The sequence below is a fragment of the Hylaeus anthracinus genome, unplaced genomic scaffold, assembly GCF_026225885.1.
Source record: "Hylaeus anthracinus isolate JK02 unplaced genomic scaffold, UHH_iyHylAnth1.0_haploid 12002, whole genome shotgun sequence".
In the NCBI taxonomy this organism is placed as follows: domain Eukaryota; kingdom Metazoa; phylum Arthropoda; class Insecta; order Hymenoptera; family Colletidae; genus Hylaeus; species Hylaeus anthracinus.
This window is the reverse complement of record NW_026534349.1, coordinates 10158507-10174489: the sequence shown is the minus strand read 5'-3', so window position 1 is coordinate 10174489 and position 15983 is coordinate 10158507. Positions and strand designations below refer to the sequence as shown.

The 15983-nt window shown below is 38.7% G+C and overlaps 1 protein-coding gene across 8 annotated transcripts in view; it reads right to left on the bottom strand.

Moving 5' to 3' along the window:
• LOC128892055 (protein scalloped) overlaps positions 1 to 15983 on the bottom strand; it is a 215384-nt gene that overhangs the window by 39834 nt on the left and 159567 nt on the right. For all 8 annotated transcript variants that reach the window (XM_054152138.1, XM_054152134.1, XM_054152132.1 and 5 more), the window contains 2 exons: positions 11576 to 11700; positions 9205 to 9343 (listed from right to left, as the gene is read on the bottom strand). In XM_054152138.1, the coding sequence (XP_054008113.1) occupies positions 9205 to 9343; positions 11576 to 11700 (264 nt within the window). The remainder of the gene's footprint in view (positions 1 to 9204; positions 9344 to 11575; positions 11701 to 15983) is intronic.

Here is a 15983-nt window from a genome sequence, read left to right as displayed (position 1 = left end):
AAGCCGTATTATCGCCTATCTCTGCTCGCGGATCTACGGGGTGCTCGAAACTTCGCGTCTGTATAGAGATTGGAGACCGATGACGAAACGGTTAACAGGTTTAGCGGTGCAACAGGCGTCGGTGCTGCGTCGATTATCTGTAGAATTCGACCTGGCAACGATTTCGGATTTTCTGGCCACAACTGCACGATTGGAAAATTTGCCTCAATACTAGACCCGTTTAAACGCGATTCTTTGCACGTGGAATTTATCTTTTTTTCAGTTTCGTTCAGTTTTTGTCTGTTTTGTACGAATTTACACAATTTTGTTTACTTGTGTTTAATGTTGCTCAGTTTTGTCTGATTATGTTTAGATTTGTTTAGTTTTGCTCAACCTGGATCTGTTTTTTCCCCGGTTTTGTTCAGTTTTGATTAAGTTTTACACAGATTTAAGTTTTATTAAGTTTTACACAGATTTAAGTTTTATTAAGTTTTACACAGATTTGCACAATTTTATTTAGTCGTGTTCAGTTTTGTTTAGTTTTGTTCAGTTTTGCTCCGTTACTGGCCTCCTTCCATCTTCTGGAAATTTACACGAGAAAGTATAGTTCTATTAATCTACGAAGAATTTTTATATTCAATAAAAAAACAATAAAAATCCAACCACATAGTTCGAGTTTTCTTTTTTAAAGAATTCCTATATTCTTTCAATAAATTTCTTTGCACATTTATAAACAGATTGCGCAGATTTTCCGTTTCTCGTGTTTAACTATTTACGATAAAAGATTTTAAATGGTTCTTAAATCTTGTGTTATTAACCTTGTAATTATTGTTCAGATGAACTTCGTTGCATATCAGAAAGAAAAATATATTTTTTAGGGTGATAATCACGACAGTAAATTATATTATATCAAAGCATGATTTAGAACAAGTAATTTTACTTTGATGAAACTGATGTATGATCTCAGAAGTCCATTTCAAAAAAGATAATGACTAGACTGCGGATCTTTATCCATTTATAGGAAATTTGAATGTGTAAGAAACTACAAAATGCAAACAATATGCAAGAACATAAAAAAGATGGAAAGTGAAGTTCATGTCGTAATATTTGCCGAATAAAATAAATTCCTCTTTAGATTCAATTTTTGTAGGCACGTTCGCGAAGATTTTATTTTGCATAAAGATCCGCAGTCTAATAATGACAAATGTACATTAAAAGTAACAGATACATCAATTAACGGTAAACCTAAGTTTTCTAAATTGCATTGATTGAAAAGCAAAAACGACGTTTCTTACAATCGCTATAAGTTTCACTTTGCAATCGCTGTCAAACTGATGAAATCAAAAGGTGACTTGTCACTCGTAATGATTGCAAGATTTCAATCGCAATAAAAGCCAGTAATAGCAATCGTATTATAATTAAAATCGTTGCCGATGGCATTTACAACTGTAGTGGCAGCAATTAGCAAATGCAAAATGTAATTTACAATGGCAATTGGAGAATCGATTACAATTACCATTGATCATGTTCAAGTGTACCGTGTAATAGAGACGCAATCGTAAAAGTTCGAGGAAGCCTACAAGTCGCGCGTAATCGTGTCTCGATATCCATATTCGCACTTTCGTTTGCATGGCTACGGATTTAATCGAGAACAGAAAACACAGAACACCGGCACGAGAGGTTTCACTGGCTACCAGTGTACCAGTAAAGATCAGGTGGGCTCGCGAGAGAACGATTTATCTGTTTAAATACGTCCCGAGGCGGTGCACACTCGGTCGTGTTTAAACGACGCGCTACCTGATCTTCCATTCTCGTTCGCTTCCTCGGTCTCGCTCGCTTGCAAAACTTTCAAATAATGTAGCTGCGAAATCGTGTTTCCGCCATTGCTCGTAGCACGTCGACGTTCTATTCGAGGGATTCTATCCAATAACAAAATTTCATTTCTACGAACGGCTCGACTCTTTAATATTAACGTTGCGATCACAGATTTATCTACAGTCCCTGGCCATCGAATTAGGACCACTACAAATTTTAAGCATAGTTCGCGTTTTCCGTAAAAGTTAAAGGCTTGGTGAAATTGTACTGATATAATTTATTAACTACTAACATAATACACTGCTACTGTACATAATATTGTTAACACATGTTAATATCTTATACTTTCACCCTTTGCTTTAATGACAGCTTGTATCCTATCCGGCATGCTCCGTATACATTGTTTGTTCTATCTCCATAATTTCTCAAATATCTGCAATTTTTGTTTTCAATTGTGACAATGTGGTGCTTGGAGATTCATAAACGTTCCTTTTAAGAAGGCTCCAGACATTTTCTATAAACGCTCGTTACCCGCACAATTTGATTATTACCGCGGTAGTAATAAATCGATTGGTACATATACATCATTATCAACGTAATTAGTAATAATTTGAATGACCTAAGACAATTTTCCATATGTGACATATATGTTACAAGCATACAAGTGAAATTTTCGTACGTGGTTCTAATTCGATGGCCAGGGACTTTATTGTTTTATTTGAATAAATTGATTGGGTTATTAGGTTTGTTTTTATTGGGTTGAGGCATAATTATTTAGCGTTGTTCCTTTCGTGTCGTTCTATCGTTCAACATTAGTGTTCAATTTCTTTTTCTTTTTTGAGATGAAACTCTGTCAGGAGATAGTTTACCAATATGTGTGTCCATAATCTATTTATTTGCGTTATATCGTGCATATTTATCACTTTAAGAAACGATGAACTGCAGTCCAGTCGATTCGTGATCTGAACGATTTCTTTGACAGAAGAACAATTAATGAATGTCAACGTCGAGAGTCGTTTGCTTGTTTCATATCTGATAGCAACAATTTGAAGAACAAGGAAGGGACTAACGAAGGGATGATCGTAGAAATAGAAGCGGATCTTCATAAACTCCATAATGAATGTTTGTCACACGAACTTGACACGTTCATAAGAAATATTGTATATAAATTCGACATACCTTTTAAGCGTTACAGAAACTCTATTTTTCCAAAAGATGGAATTATACCACATTGAAAGGAAAAATTGTGCAAGAATACAAAGTTTAATTTTTTTCCTTCCAACACACCCAACTCGAAACACAGACTTGAAATTTCTCTCATATCGTTTCTTTTCGATAAGCTATCGAATGATTCATGGCAAGTAGAATTTGTTTGAGGGAATATTTTGAGTTCTTCGTGTACCTTTCCCGACTACTTATTATCCCCTCGCGAAGAAACGATATTTCCGCAATGGTTGCGGAACGTTGACCCAAGCCAAAGAAGTTTACACGCTGAAGCAGAAGCTCGAAAACGTTCTTCGACAGCGGCTACAGAGTTTTTTCGTTTTCGGTACACCAGCAAGAACCTAAACGCTCCTCTAAGCGCTCCGCCATGCTCCAGAGAGCGTCCATCCCTTCTATTTCTATCGGATTATTGGATCCTGGACGCTAGAACGAAGAGAACCCGACTTCTTTTCGCTTTGTCCAAGAGGAGCCTCTAGAGAGGCTGAAGAAACAGGATGTAACACCAGTCCTCCGTGTAGGTCGAACGCTTTTTGTTGCATCCCTCGCGATATCTTTTGATCATCGCCGCCGCTACGGGTTTCTATTGTCTTCTAAGAACGATTAAAGCCGTGTCGAGTCTTTAAATGACTTCGTAGTACCTAGACGCTATCCTAATTCGTTTACCGTGTTAAATAGTATCTAGGGTCACCTATAAAATAGTGAGCAACAAGATTTTTGTACGTTTTCTTCAAAAGTTTCTAATAAAATTGATAATTCAAAGAATAAAATGTCTCTGTCGCATTAGATTTATGGGAGGTAGACCTTCAGCTAGAAGAAACTTATTTTAGAGCAATATTATCATATACAAGGTGAGGCCACACGTAACGATGTAAGGGAACAAATTTTCAAATTTTTTAATGAAATTCCAAGATCATCGATGTTTTTCTTAATGGAATGATATATCCTCCTTAACGTAATGTCGTAGCTGACAAAAGAACGAATTCATCCATGTAATACAACGTAACCTACAAATGATCTTCAACCCAGAAAAATGGAATAAATAAATTTTAACGTGTAAGATTTATTTGCTTTACTTCTGTTACGCAAAATGTTCAAATTTTTTTTTTTGTATACACCAGTACGTTCTGTACATTCATTTAACTGTAAAGTTAAAGAAAACAAGTCTGGATAGGATTCGCGGATTTTGATCGGGATGTAGAACTAAATACTAACGATAGCAACAACATAAGCAGAGAAGCTCTATTTTTATACGAAAGAAAAGAAACATTTCGAATTTCCTTTCGAAAAGTAAAGTTTCCAAAAACTTTTGCACAAGTTCCGCCTGAAATTATACATTCCTACAACAACAATCGCCAAGGAAATATCGATATCTTTATTACAAAAATTCATTCGCTACAAAACCAGCTTTACAAAATTGACTTTTCAGTCAACCGCGTATGACACAATTTATAGCTCACTTTTAACTCCGCTCAGAAAAGAGTTACAATTTGTCCTAGTTTCCAGAATCACCCAGTGTACGCCGTTTTTCGATTTACTTTTTCCGCGTCAATTGAATGAAAGACTCGAAGGAAACGCACAGTTTTGAACAATTTGCGCTCGCGCAAGTTCATCCTGTATAATTGAGAACAAAGTTTGCCAGAGTTATGATGTCCCTTGGGAGGGGACATCCAAGTGCGCGGAGTTAAACCAAAGGGAGAAGAAAAAGGTTAAATGAAAAGAGCCCGAGATGGAGGAAGAGGGAGGCAAGAAACAATAAAAGAGTCGAAGAACCCGTGATAACATTTCGAGAAGCGAAAAGGGATTCTCGTTTTTCGAACGGCTTCTCTTTTACGTTCTCTCGCTGCGGAAACGATCGGTCTTTCGCGGAGAAATCTCGGCGTGGGCGTCGACGTTCTGATGGAAAAAGAAGAGCAGAGAAGAGACGAGAAGAGAGGAGAGGAGAGGAGAGGAGAGGAGAGGAGAGGAGAGGAGAAGAGAGGAGAGGAGAGGAGAAGAGAGGAGAGAAGAGGAGACGTGACGAGAAGTGCGGAAGGGTGACGTAGGAGGAGATCGAAGGAGGTAAATTGCCCCGAGATATTTAATCCCGTGGAAAGGCCGAGGGATCCTTTATTGGCTCGGCGAGTGAGCAACGGGCAAGATAAGTTTCCCATAGGATCGATGGCCAATCGCGTTAAGCGATTTTCGCGCCTCGTTATCCTTTGTTTCCATCCGGTGTACGGACGCTGACGCCGATGCTCTCTTGTCCCTCAGACGTTCAGATCAATCTTCCATTGCATCTCGTTTTCATCCGTCGCCGATCCCACTTTCTTTCAACCGAGAACGGAATTATTCGCCAAAGGATCGCGTTAATTAATAAACACGACTACGTTCCAGTACTTTGCAGTACAAGTTTCATTTACATCGTGTTGAATACTACTTGGAAGATGTATATTATTACTAGACTGCGGATCTTTATGCATTTATAGGAAATCTGAATGTGCAAGAAACTACAAAATCCAAACAATGTGTAAGAATATAAAAAAGAATGAAAGTAATGTTCATGTTGTAATATTTGCAGAATAAAATAAATTCCTATTTAGATTCAATTTTTGTAGGCACGTTCGCGAAGATTTCATTTTGCATAAAGATCCGTAGTCTAATTATTACTATTCCACACAATAATTTTACTTGAAACATTAAATGAGATTTTCTTAAAACCATTTTTTTATCTTACCATTGTTATTATTAATGTTATATATTAGGTTGTCCTAATATATAACATTATGATAATTTCATAAATCACAACTAATGCAATATTCGTCCATAAATGAACAAATCTGAATAACTAAGCAGGTGAAATTTCTTATATAAGAACTTATTTCATTTAACGTTCGAAATATTAGAGATTAACGGATTCGTAGTTAGCGATGTACGCGCAGCGAGCGTCGCAGGACGATTCACAATGGTCTGATTGTGTCCTAGGAGCATTATTACGTTTCGTAGTCGATTCTTCATTCGCGTGACTATCGTGAGCGAGAGATATCGCGAATCAAACCCCGCTCATGAAGTTAATTTCTCTGTAATTCGCAGCGAGAAGCGAAGGGGTCGAAGGGAGTCGCGCAGCTTTGTCGATTGTCGTCCTCCTTGTTTTCATTTGCGTGCTCGCTGTCGGCGAGGCGGTCCCGAATTAAGCTTCGTTTTCATATAGCGGCCGCGGGCCAAGATTGAATTGCCACCCGTCGGCTTTTCCTGCGAGGCGCGTTCGAAAATTAAGGGACATTGTGCCTTAACGAATGGGATTCAAGCGTGCATCTGCTCGAAAAACGTGTGAAATCCAAGAACCAAGAAGGGTTGCAATTGTGGACGGGGGAAAAGGCGGCCCTGTTCTCTTCCTGTCACGAATTTGTTAGCCAGCCATCAAACGTTCGAAAATCTTTTCCTTTCGCGCCGGAGTTTTCATGTTACTAGGGTGATCCGTTCGTTTGCTTTTTCTAGCGTAACAGAACGGTTTCGACGCAGTTACTTCATTTTATTCAGGTGGTTTATGAAAACTTGGGGACTATGAAATACTCCTTTTATATTCTATTATAGGATACTTTAAATTAATTATGTAATTTTGTGTTGTCTTCTCAGAAGTTTAGAGAGAAATAGGGAAAGAAGTTTTTGTTGTCGCTTTCAATATTTTATTCACTCTTTCTTAAGGGAGGAAATAGGTTTAGGCTTGAAGAACCCAAACAGAAGAGAGAAGAACTCAAAACGAAGCATACAAAGAAGAAGAAGGATTGCTATATAGTGTTGTAATCACTGATTACTCAGTAAATAGTTAAAATAAAATCATTATTTTCTTGAACTTGAAAACTCTTGTTTTCGGTAAATGACTTTTTTTTTTAAATTTGTGTACACTCTAGCACAAAAAGTTGTTAACCAATCATTTTAAAAATGGACAGATTCATTATGTAATTGCGTTCTATATGAACCGATATTTGGAATAATATTATTGTTTAAATTATCTTTTTATCGCAAACAAAGTCATAAAAAGGTGACAAAAACATTTTGATCGTTAGTTTAAACATCTCTAAAAATGCAATTTGCAATTTTTTAAGGAAGAATTTAAGTTCTTATAGAAGATAGACATGTCTTTAAAGTAAATTTAAATCCCTATTGATTGCAGATGAAAACTGTAGCCTCCAGAATGTACGCAAGTAGTTATATCTGATGGTGACCTCCGATGGGTGGCAGCTGATATCTTCCATATTTTCCAAGGAAATACTTTAATAAAATTACAATATTTATTTGAATATATGTATAAAATATTTGTTGACAATTACTTAAGTATTATAAGCATTCTTTAAGTACTATATTCCACAAGTTTCATTTGCACGCACATGATCAGTGAAGGAATACATCTTCGAAGTCAATCTAAACTTAGCATTCGTGGCAATAGAATGCTAAAAAAGCATCTCGAGTTGCTAGTAGATACCAGAAAAAGAGCTCAAGCGTCTAAGGGTTAAACTGAACTGGAAGTTTCGTGGTAAAGTTTGCGATTCAGGGTAGATAGATATAGTTCAAGTACGCAGGCAAAGATACCAACTATTTATTAGCTCTGGGGACACGCACTCGGGGGACGATACACACCTTAACGGCCTTCTGACGCTATCTAACGATCTGAAGAACGAGTTACGTGGTACTTGTGTCGTGAGCGTCTATCCACGTTTTTTCATCTCTCGCGAAATAAACTCTGTTCGCATTGTATTAACATTATTCTAATGAAACTACTCGTTTACAATAGTTGTACTCTGTGTGCTTTCAAACACGGAACCTGTCCCACGCTAATAACCCGTCTTGCTTGGACCTAACAAACGGACCCAACGAACAAATATTACTTCTCTCGCGATTTTCTTTGATAGGAAGAGGAAAGTAGAGAGGATGGAACGAAAATATTTTTCGCAAGAACGGACAGACAGGAGGCGAGTGATAACGGAAGGAGATGGTAGAAAATGGCAAACAATATTGGGACAAAGATGCTAGTGAAGGGGGATATCTTTCGAGGCGTGGCATTATTGGCTCGGTGGTGAGCTCATGGCGGTTAATGGTGGTGACTACGGTGGTACCCGTGGTCGTAGCAGGCAATATCTGGTCGGTCACGTAGACTGACCTCAGCATCGAGCAATAACGATGCCTGCCTCGACGCGACGTTTCTACCCATCGCATCACGTATACGTGAAGTGTAAGGACCCCGTTGGTCCTCCGTGCAAGGATATTTTTCATCGCAAAGATGTTATTCGCGAACGAGGCTGTTCTCCGAGGCCACGACGTAAACAACTATTCGACCACCTTCCGGTGACCCTAAAATCGGATCACCTCGAAGAAGCAAAATTATACGGGCAGGTGAACGGATGTATTTACTAGAGCGCCCATTTGTATGTACTGTCGCTGGAAGGGATCTTGTGAGGTCGTAAAGTCGGTCGGACATCGATTTTTACAACTTAAGTCGACCGCAATTAGTAATCTGACACGTTTTTAGACAAGGACAGAGCTAGACTTTTCGTTCAGGGCCGTATGGTATCAGAATTAGGATGTTCATATTTCAATAACTTTTTTCTTCTTATGTATGTTCACACATAATTCTGTAATGCATGAATCGATTACCATAAGACTATTTCATTTTGTAAAGTACATTCTAGGGGAGGGAAGTTTCAATCTAAAATGTTCATTATTAAGAGACCTACGAATTTTTTTATATTCAGCATGTTTCACATATCTTTCATCCGAAAGGAACTAAAAAATAGATTTTTCCAATAGCCTTATGCTTTTAAAAAATTCTTCATCTAAAGACACGCAGTTTCCCGTGTCGATAATTGAAATCCATTTACTCAATCAAGAGTTACAATTTTTTCACATTTTGGCCAAAAATCCAACGCTTACCATTTTCACTTTTAATCATTTTTCAGTAGGTACACGCGAATATAAAGTATGTATCGCAAAAGAAAGTATCTCGAGACCTGAAATTCCACGAACCTTACTCGAGCTTTTAAATTCCGGAAAAAATAAGTCCAGTTACGAGCATAAACTCCCTCGACAAGTCTGCCTTACACACTCACTCCGATTTACTTTTATATTACAACACACGTACACACGTCCACACGTGTGGATCTTTTTTCAGTGAAAACGTCGAAGAGAGATTTGGCAGGAAATTGCTCTACTCACCGTACATCTTCCCTTCGTCGGACAGGATGATTTTGCGTCGGCCGCATGGCGGATATATAGTGAGAGCTTCCTGGAAACTCTGCTCGATATCCGGCGACCATACACCCTCCGCGTCTGCTGCCGATAAGTCCTTCTCGTCCTGAAAAATAGGAACGCAACGATTCATCGATAATTCGATCCCTCTCGGCAAGAATATTTCAACCGTCGCGTGTCGTAAATAACGCGCCCATTTTTCCTCGGTTCTCAATCTCGGTGTACCATCCAAATCACCCGACGAATTACTTCAAAATTCGTCTCTATCCATCAACCGACACTCCACTACGATAGGGATTCTTGCAGCAAGTATCCAATGATTTTATATGCCGATCAATGTATGATAATGTGGTGCAAGTATTAGTAATATTAATATTTGTATGTATTTTTGTGGTTTAAAAATCGGCAGCTTTTAATATTATTAATGTTCTATGTATTTCTGTGGCTTAGAAATCGGCAGCTTTTAATACTATTAATATCAATATTTTATGTATTTTTTTGGTTTAGAAATCGACAGCTTTTGATATCAATAATATTAATGTTTCATGCATTTCTGTAGTTTAGAAAACGAAAGCTTGAAATATTATTAATATAAATATTTTATGTATTTTTGTAGTTTAAAATACAAGAGATTTTAATATTATGTTCTGCATTTTTATGTAAGTTCGTTTCGTAACAGTGTAAAATCGACTGCTGTATTATTTTTCTAAATATTAAGATCGATTATCTGGACATTTGGCGAGAAACGCATGTCACCGCTCAAACGGTGACGTCAAGCATTTAAAAGGACACGTAACGTTTTACACAGACAATATCATGTATAGATTGGAGATTTTTATGCATTTATAAGAAGTCAGAAAATGTTCCGTCGAACCCGCGAAAGCAGATCAATTATAAATGATTTATCGCAAACGTTGTAATTCGTAAAGGGTCTGTCTCTAAAATTCTCCAGAAGATATACGATTCCATGGACGGATACTCCAGAAGAGTAAAACCATGTCTGGAACGCAGCTGATTGTGAGTCGGTCCACCGTCGATTTCTTTTTGCCAATTCGAAAGATTCTCTGCCAATTTCAGTTTGTTTGTGCCTCGCGTAGCATGCGCCTTTTTATTGTTAGTATGTGTTGGCGTGCACTGACGTTGGACCGAAGATAAGGTCGAAGTTGGAATTTCAACGAATCGGGGACGCCTGTGTTGCACGAACGGACGAGAAACGGCCGATTACTTGGCGCGTTAGATCAAGTGTCGAAAGGTAGAAGGTGAAACGATCGACTGGGGAAGGGAAAGTCTTTTCTGAGAAGTCCGATCACGTTTGCTTCGTCGATATATATGTATTATTGGATGGCGTGTAATCCAGAACCCGAGGACCCGGTCGATCCTGAAAAACCCACTAGAATTTGCAACACCGCGTCGTGAGAAATGCTTCCTTTTACGGAGAAACGTATTCTCGTCTGTATTTATTTCCTCGTTTCTTCCACATTTTGTCGGAATCGATTTAACATTTCTTCTTGTTTTTGTAAAAACTTTAGAACAAATCTTATAATTTTGTCAGAATAGAATTTTCGGGAAATACAAGCATCGACGTAACAGTGTACAATTTCGGTTTTTCAAAACATATCAAATTTTCAGCAAGTTTAGCATTTTCGTTTAAATAGAACAAATTTACATGAAAATCTATATGTTTCATAAAAGTCCGTGTTAAAATTACAAAATCTTGATATCGTTTTTGACAAAATTGCCGTGGTCAATTTAAATCGAAATAGGCTCGTATGATTTATATTTAATCAAAGAGCGGTCAAGTGAAGTTTTGTTAAAATACTACATTCGATAAATCCACTGAACGACTACCTTTAAGGTATTACCTTAACACTTTATCTACCGGGCTATTTAGAAACAGACTTTAATTCAAACAAGAATTTTCTAAAGTATCATATGTCAATCTAGGCTGACAATAATTCCTGTTACCAATAATACCGTTACTGGGTACATTGAAAGCCAAACCTGTTTCCCAACACTGAACATTCTAAGTAGACAACCATCAACAGAGTAAATAAATTCAAAAAGCTAAATACTGCAATTAAAAAGCCTAAAAATAGGCTCCCCGTAAATAAAGTGTTAAGTAGTTGTTCGATCGCTGTAATATTAACACTGTTGTGCCAATGCATTCCAATTGTCACTCGTTCTCGTCACTCATGTTTTCCTTCGATTTTCTTTGTCGTGTGGTGCAATTCTAATGCGAGCCGCGCGACTATAACAAAAATGCGTATGTTCCACTAGGGTCGAAAGGGTTAACTATTTCTTCCCAGAATTGAAAATAAAAGAAAGACGTTCGACTTACATCGCTAATTTCGCCAACGTCGAGGTTCTTGGTATCCGAGCCGGAGCCGTTCGCGTCGGGCGGCGGCCCGGAACTCGCGGGAGTCCACGGCGCGGAAATGGTGTCGGCTGCAGCCACCGCACTGCCTGTAACAATCAAACATGGGACAATTAGTTAACATAGCCGGTGACAACACAACCGATACTGTAGGATTTTATTCGATAACGGCGATAAATGTTAGTATCGCACTACAATGGTGATGCAGGATTACAGTTAAACTACTATCTGTACGGATGTGAACTGAAATTACGCCTTCGTTGTTGGTCGCATACTCAGTTTCACTTTCCGACTCTTACGCTAATCTTGACGCTTTTGATTAAAAACTAAACTCTTGCATTCTTCCATGCACGTCCTCCTTTTACCCTTACACACAGACAACACACACTCTTATCATTCATTCGCAAACTGGCGCCCAGCTCCCTAAACCTAAACATTCGCTCGATCCCATGCGCTTTCTTCCAGGCACACTTCAAACTGTCGCGCGATCCGAACACTCTTCTTTCACGGCTCAGATTCTCGTCGTTCGTGCATTCGTCGAACTCGTTCTCGCACTCTACAATACGAATACGATATAAATAAAAAGCAAAGGAAAGGTAAGGTGAAGAGAATAGGAAAAATGAGTAATCGGAGAAAGCGTCAGAGTAGGTGCACGAACGACACGCGTAACCGTATCATGAGGGGCCGTGCGATTCGGTAAACATGGAAGATTTACAGCGTTGCACCTCCATTTCTCCGACTCGGAGGCGCGGGCCGTGTGACGGAATCCACGGGCTGCTCGTTTTCGAACCTGGAATATCGTTGTCGGCGACAGGCAACCGATAGGGGCGCGCGAAAGTCCACCGGGGCGGAAGTCGGCCGGCCACGATCGAGCGGGATGCCCATGCCGCGGGAGGGTGGGGAGGTGGCGCGTGGGAGGTGGAAAAATCAGCACGTGAAAAATCGTGGCAGGAGCGCGGCGTTGGAGCGCTCGTTGGCGCGGTTGGGACAGAATCTCTACACGCCGGAGCAACAAGTGTTCCCTGATATCGCGTATCAGTACCGCGGTCGACGGTGGGGGTTCCTCGTAGGCGGTACACTCCGCCCACCGGGGGTGGAGTGTGTACGTTAAGCCCCCGGAGAAGCCCCTTTCTCCTCGTCGACGACCGCAATACCGACCGGATCCCTTTCGCGGGAACGCACCCCCGACAACCACCGGAAACTGCATCCTCTCGCGTTCCGAGCGATCTTCTAATCTCGGCGAACGCCACCTTTACCTTCTTTTACCGTTCTCTCGGTGCACACCGTGCACACACCTCGGAAATCTCGAAATTAGTAATCGGTTGGTAACCCGATTAGGAAGGATTCAGTAAGCTTACTCTTTACAAACGACTCGCTTTTACAGCGATTTACCAAATTTTTATTTAATAAAGCGTAGACTGTTCGAGCGAATGAGACGAGTGCGGACGAGAGAGAGAGGGAGAAAGTGTGTATATAAACAAGCGAAATGCCGAGCAGAATAAGAATAAGAACAAGAGTAAGAATTAGAATCGAGGGAAATAAAGTCAATTTGTAACGTACGTGATTTCTGATTTGGAAAGAGTTTTCTGTACCCTTCGCGATAAGTTTATAATTGCAACAAAAGTTAGACTAGAAATAGTTCTGTTAGGACGGCGATCATCACCATCTCATCCAGAAATGGTGACGCGACTTTTCGTTGAGAAACAGGAAATAAATCTGGATAGGATTCGTGATTTGACGAGGTTGAAAAATGAAATACTACGACAGATGTTGAATTATCTAGTCTTCCATGTTTTCGAGACAAAATTCGTCCTTTAACCCTTTGTTGGTTGAGTTCTTTTCTTTCTCCGGAAAACTTGCAAGGTATTTGTTTTCATGGTTTAGGTTGAAGGTGCTGACAACAGTCGTCAATATTGTTATTGGTTATCAGAGACATATTATAATTAAGATGTGTACGTCATCTTGTGAAGGAAGTACAATTATTTGTGTATAATTATTTGATGCTGATATATTAGCAAGTGACGTGAAAGTTATACGAGGTCATAGAGGGTTAACCCTTTCCACCTTAGTGAGATATATAGTACCCAGTGAATATTTTTGATTGCCTTTGGCCAAATTACAAATAAGACTTATAGGAACTTTTGTGAAAAAAAATGAAAATAGTTTCTTCTTATGTCTATGATATACGTATAGTCAACACTAGTTTAATACAGTCAATTTCTAAAAGCAAAATGAACAAAATACAAACAGAAAAAAGTCGGATTGAAAGGGGTTAAGGGTAAAACTTCGCCAATATTCGTAAAAACTTATTTTAATTTCGACGAAATCGAATTTAGCATAACATAATCGTTTGCTTCTGCACCTCATTTATAAAGATCTACTTGCCAAAATAAGAATAATGTGATGTCGTGGACGCCATAGAGAGAAAAACGTGTCTTTACGAGAGAAAAATTAACGTGCTGTTCTTTCACGTGATTGTATAGAAAACTTACTAAAATAAAGTACAATCGATTATTTAAAAAAATATTGCCTAAATCAATCCGCATAAACCAACAGATACATTAAACACTTGTCTATTTTCGGGATAGTTTAAATATTAATTCCTTTTCAAACGGTTGTTCAGTTTCCAAAAAAGAGAAACTTGGTTAAGAAACGCAACTAGTAATCAAGTTCAAAGTAGAACCGCAGCTAACTGAGTTTTACCGATGGTTTAACGGCAGATAACTTCAACTCTATGGCGGAGCAGCCTGGACAAAGGAATTCATGGAAATTTGTTTTCCTCAAGAAACGCCAAAGTGGTAAAGGAAATCGTTTGTCGAGGGATCAGACTATTCTATAATCAATTCATATATTTTACATGGATTATGTTCCACCCGAAGAAGCATAGGAGCAATAAGTACAAAACAATTTTGATAGCAACTTTGCACGCAATTAATCGATGAATCTACTTACAATCTCCTATTCAATAAGCAACAATGATTAAATGGAACATCGCCCGTAACTGCTCCAATCCAAAACTCAAAGAAACAGGAGACAAACACGTTACGCTAGGACGAATCAAAAATTCTTTTCTTCCTTCATTGTATGCCGTTTTCCAACGAACGTTAGAAATAAATAAAAGTATTTAAGTTTTACGTTTTATGTACTATTATGTAACTCTCGAATTTCTCTTTTATGTAGGATACTAGCAAGTACCACCGAACGGTTGCGTTTTTTTTATTTTATCGATTTAGAAGCATCGTGGGGAAAAAATAAATATTGTGAAAGGGCTCTTTACTTGGTGGTAAACGAAATTTCTAAAGCGCGAGTCCCTACAGTTAACTCTGGGAGTATCCCGTTGCGACGCAACAGCCGCAAACAGCAATAAACACCTACGGAAGCGATAAAGCGAAATGAGAGAAGGAAAATTGATGAAAGGGGGTAGAGATAAAACAGGGTCAGTGCAAGGACGACTTCAGGGGTGGGTCGCATGTTCGACGAATATTACCGCGTTTCAAAGGGTTGTGGGAGGGCGAGGGCGTGGGCACAGTATGTAAGCCAGTGAAAATGAGCGAAGGGACATTGACGAGGCAGGAGGAATCCCTTTCTTGCGCGATGCACTTGGAGAGTCCATCTCGCAAAAATGGTTTCCAAAGTTTGCGAGTGTCGACTAGGTTATAGTCCCTAACCCTTTAACGAGTCAATTTTTGGGAAATTACGAGTAAGCTTTGTTTCATAACATATACAATATTTTATTTCTTATATGTGTAAAGGATGAGTCCATAACGTTACCACCTCAAACATCTTTGTTGTTTTTAAAGATACATCAAATATCATAAGAACAAAGTTGAATGGTTCAATGGGGCTCATACGATGCCAAAAACATTTTTGTTTTTGTCATTTTTTTTTTAAGATATCAATGTCACCTTTATTTTTTTTCAATGGAACCACCCTTTTTCAAACACCTACAATGATGGTCTCTCCCATTAGAAATTCAACGACCATAATTAGTCACGGTTATTTAAGGTCACGGAGTCAAGCCGAATAGCATACCGCTAAGCCGAATAGCGATTTTTCTTAGACACAGAAATATGCACAGCGGGAGGTTTAAATAGGACTACAATTGAAAATATGGTTACACGTTTGAAAATAAATTTTTAGAGTTTCAATAATTTAAATATCTAATTTCTTGTTATAGTTTGTTACTTTCTGTAATCTACCAACGGTTAGAATGTATCTATGACGTTCTGTTTAAAAACTGTTCGCATAACTAACTAACTAAAACATGAAATTTGCAATTCGCACCTTGTAGGTTTCTGCGTAGCACGCTGTTATCGCGTCTGTTTTGTTTCTATCTTTTCCTTCCGATTTACTTCTTCGTAAATGAAGAATT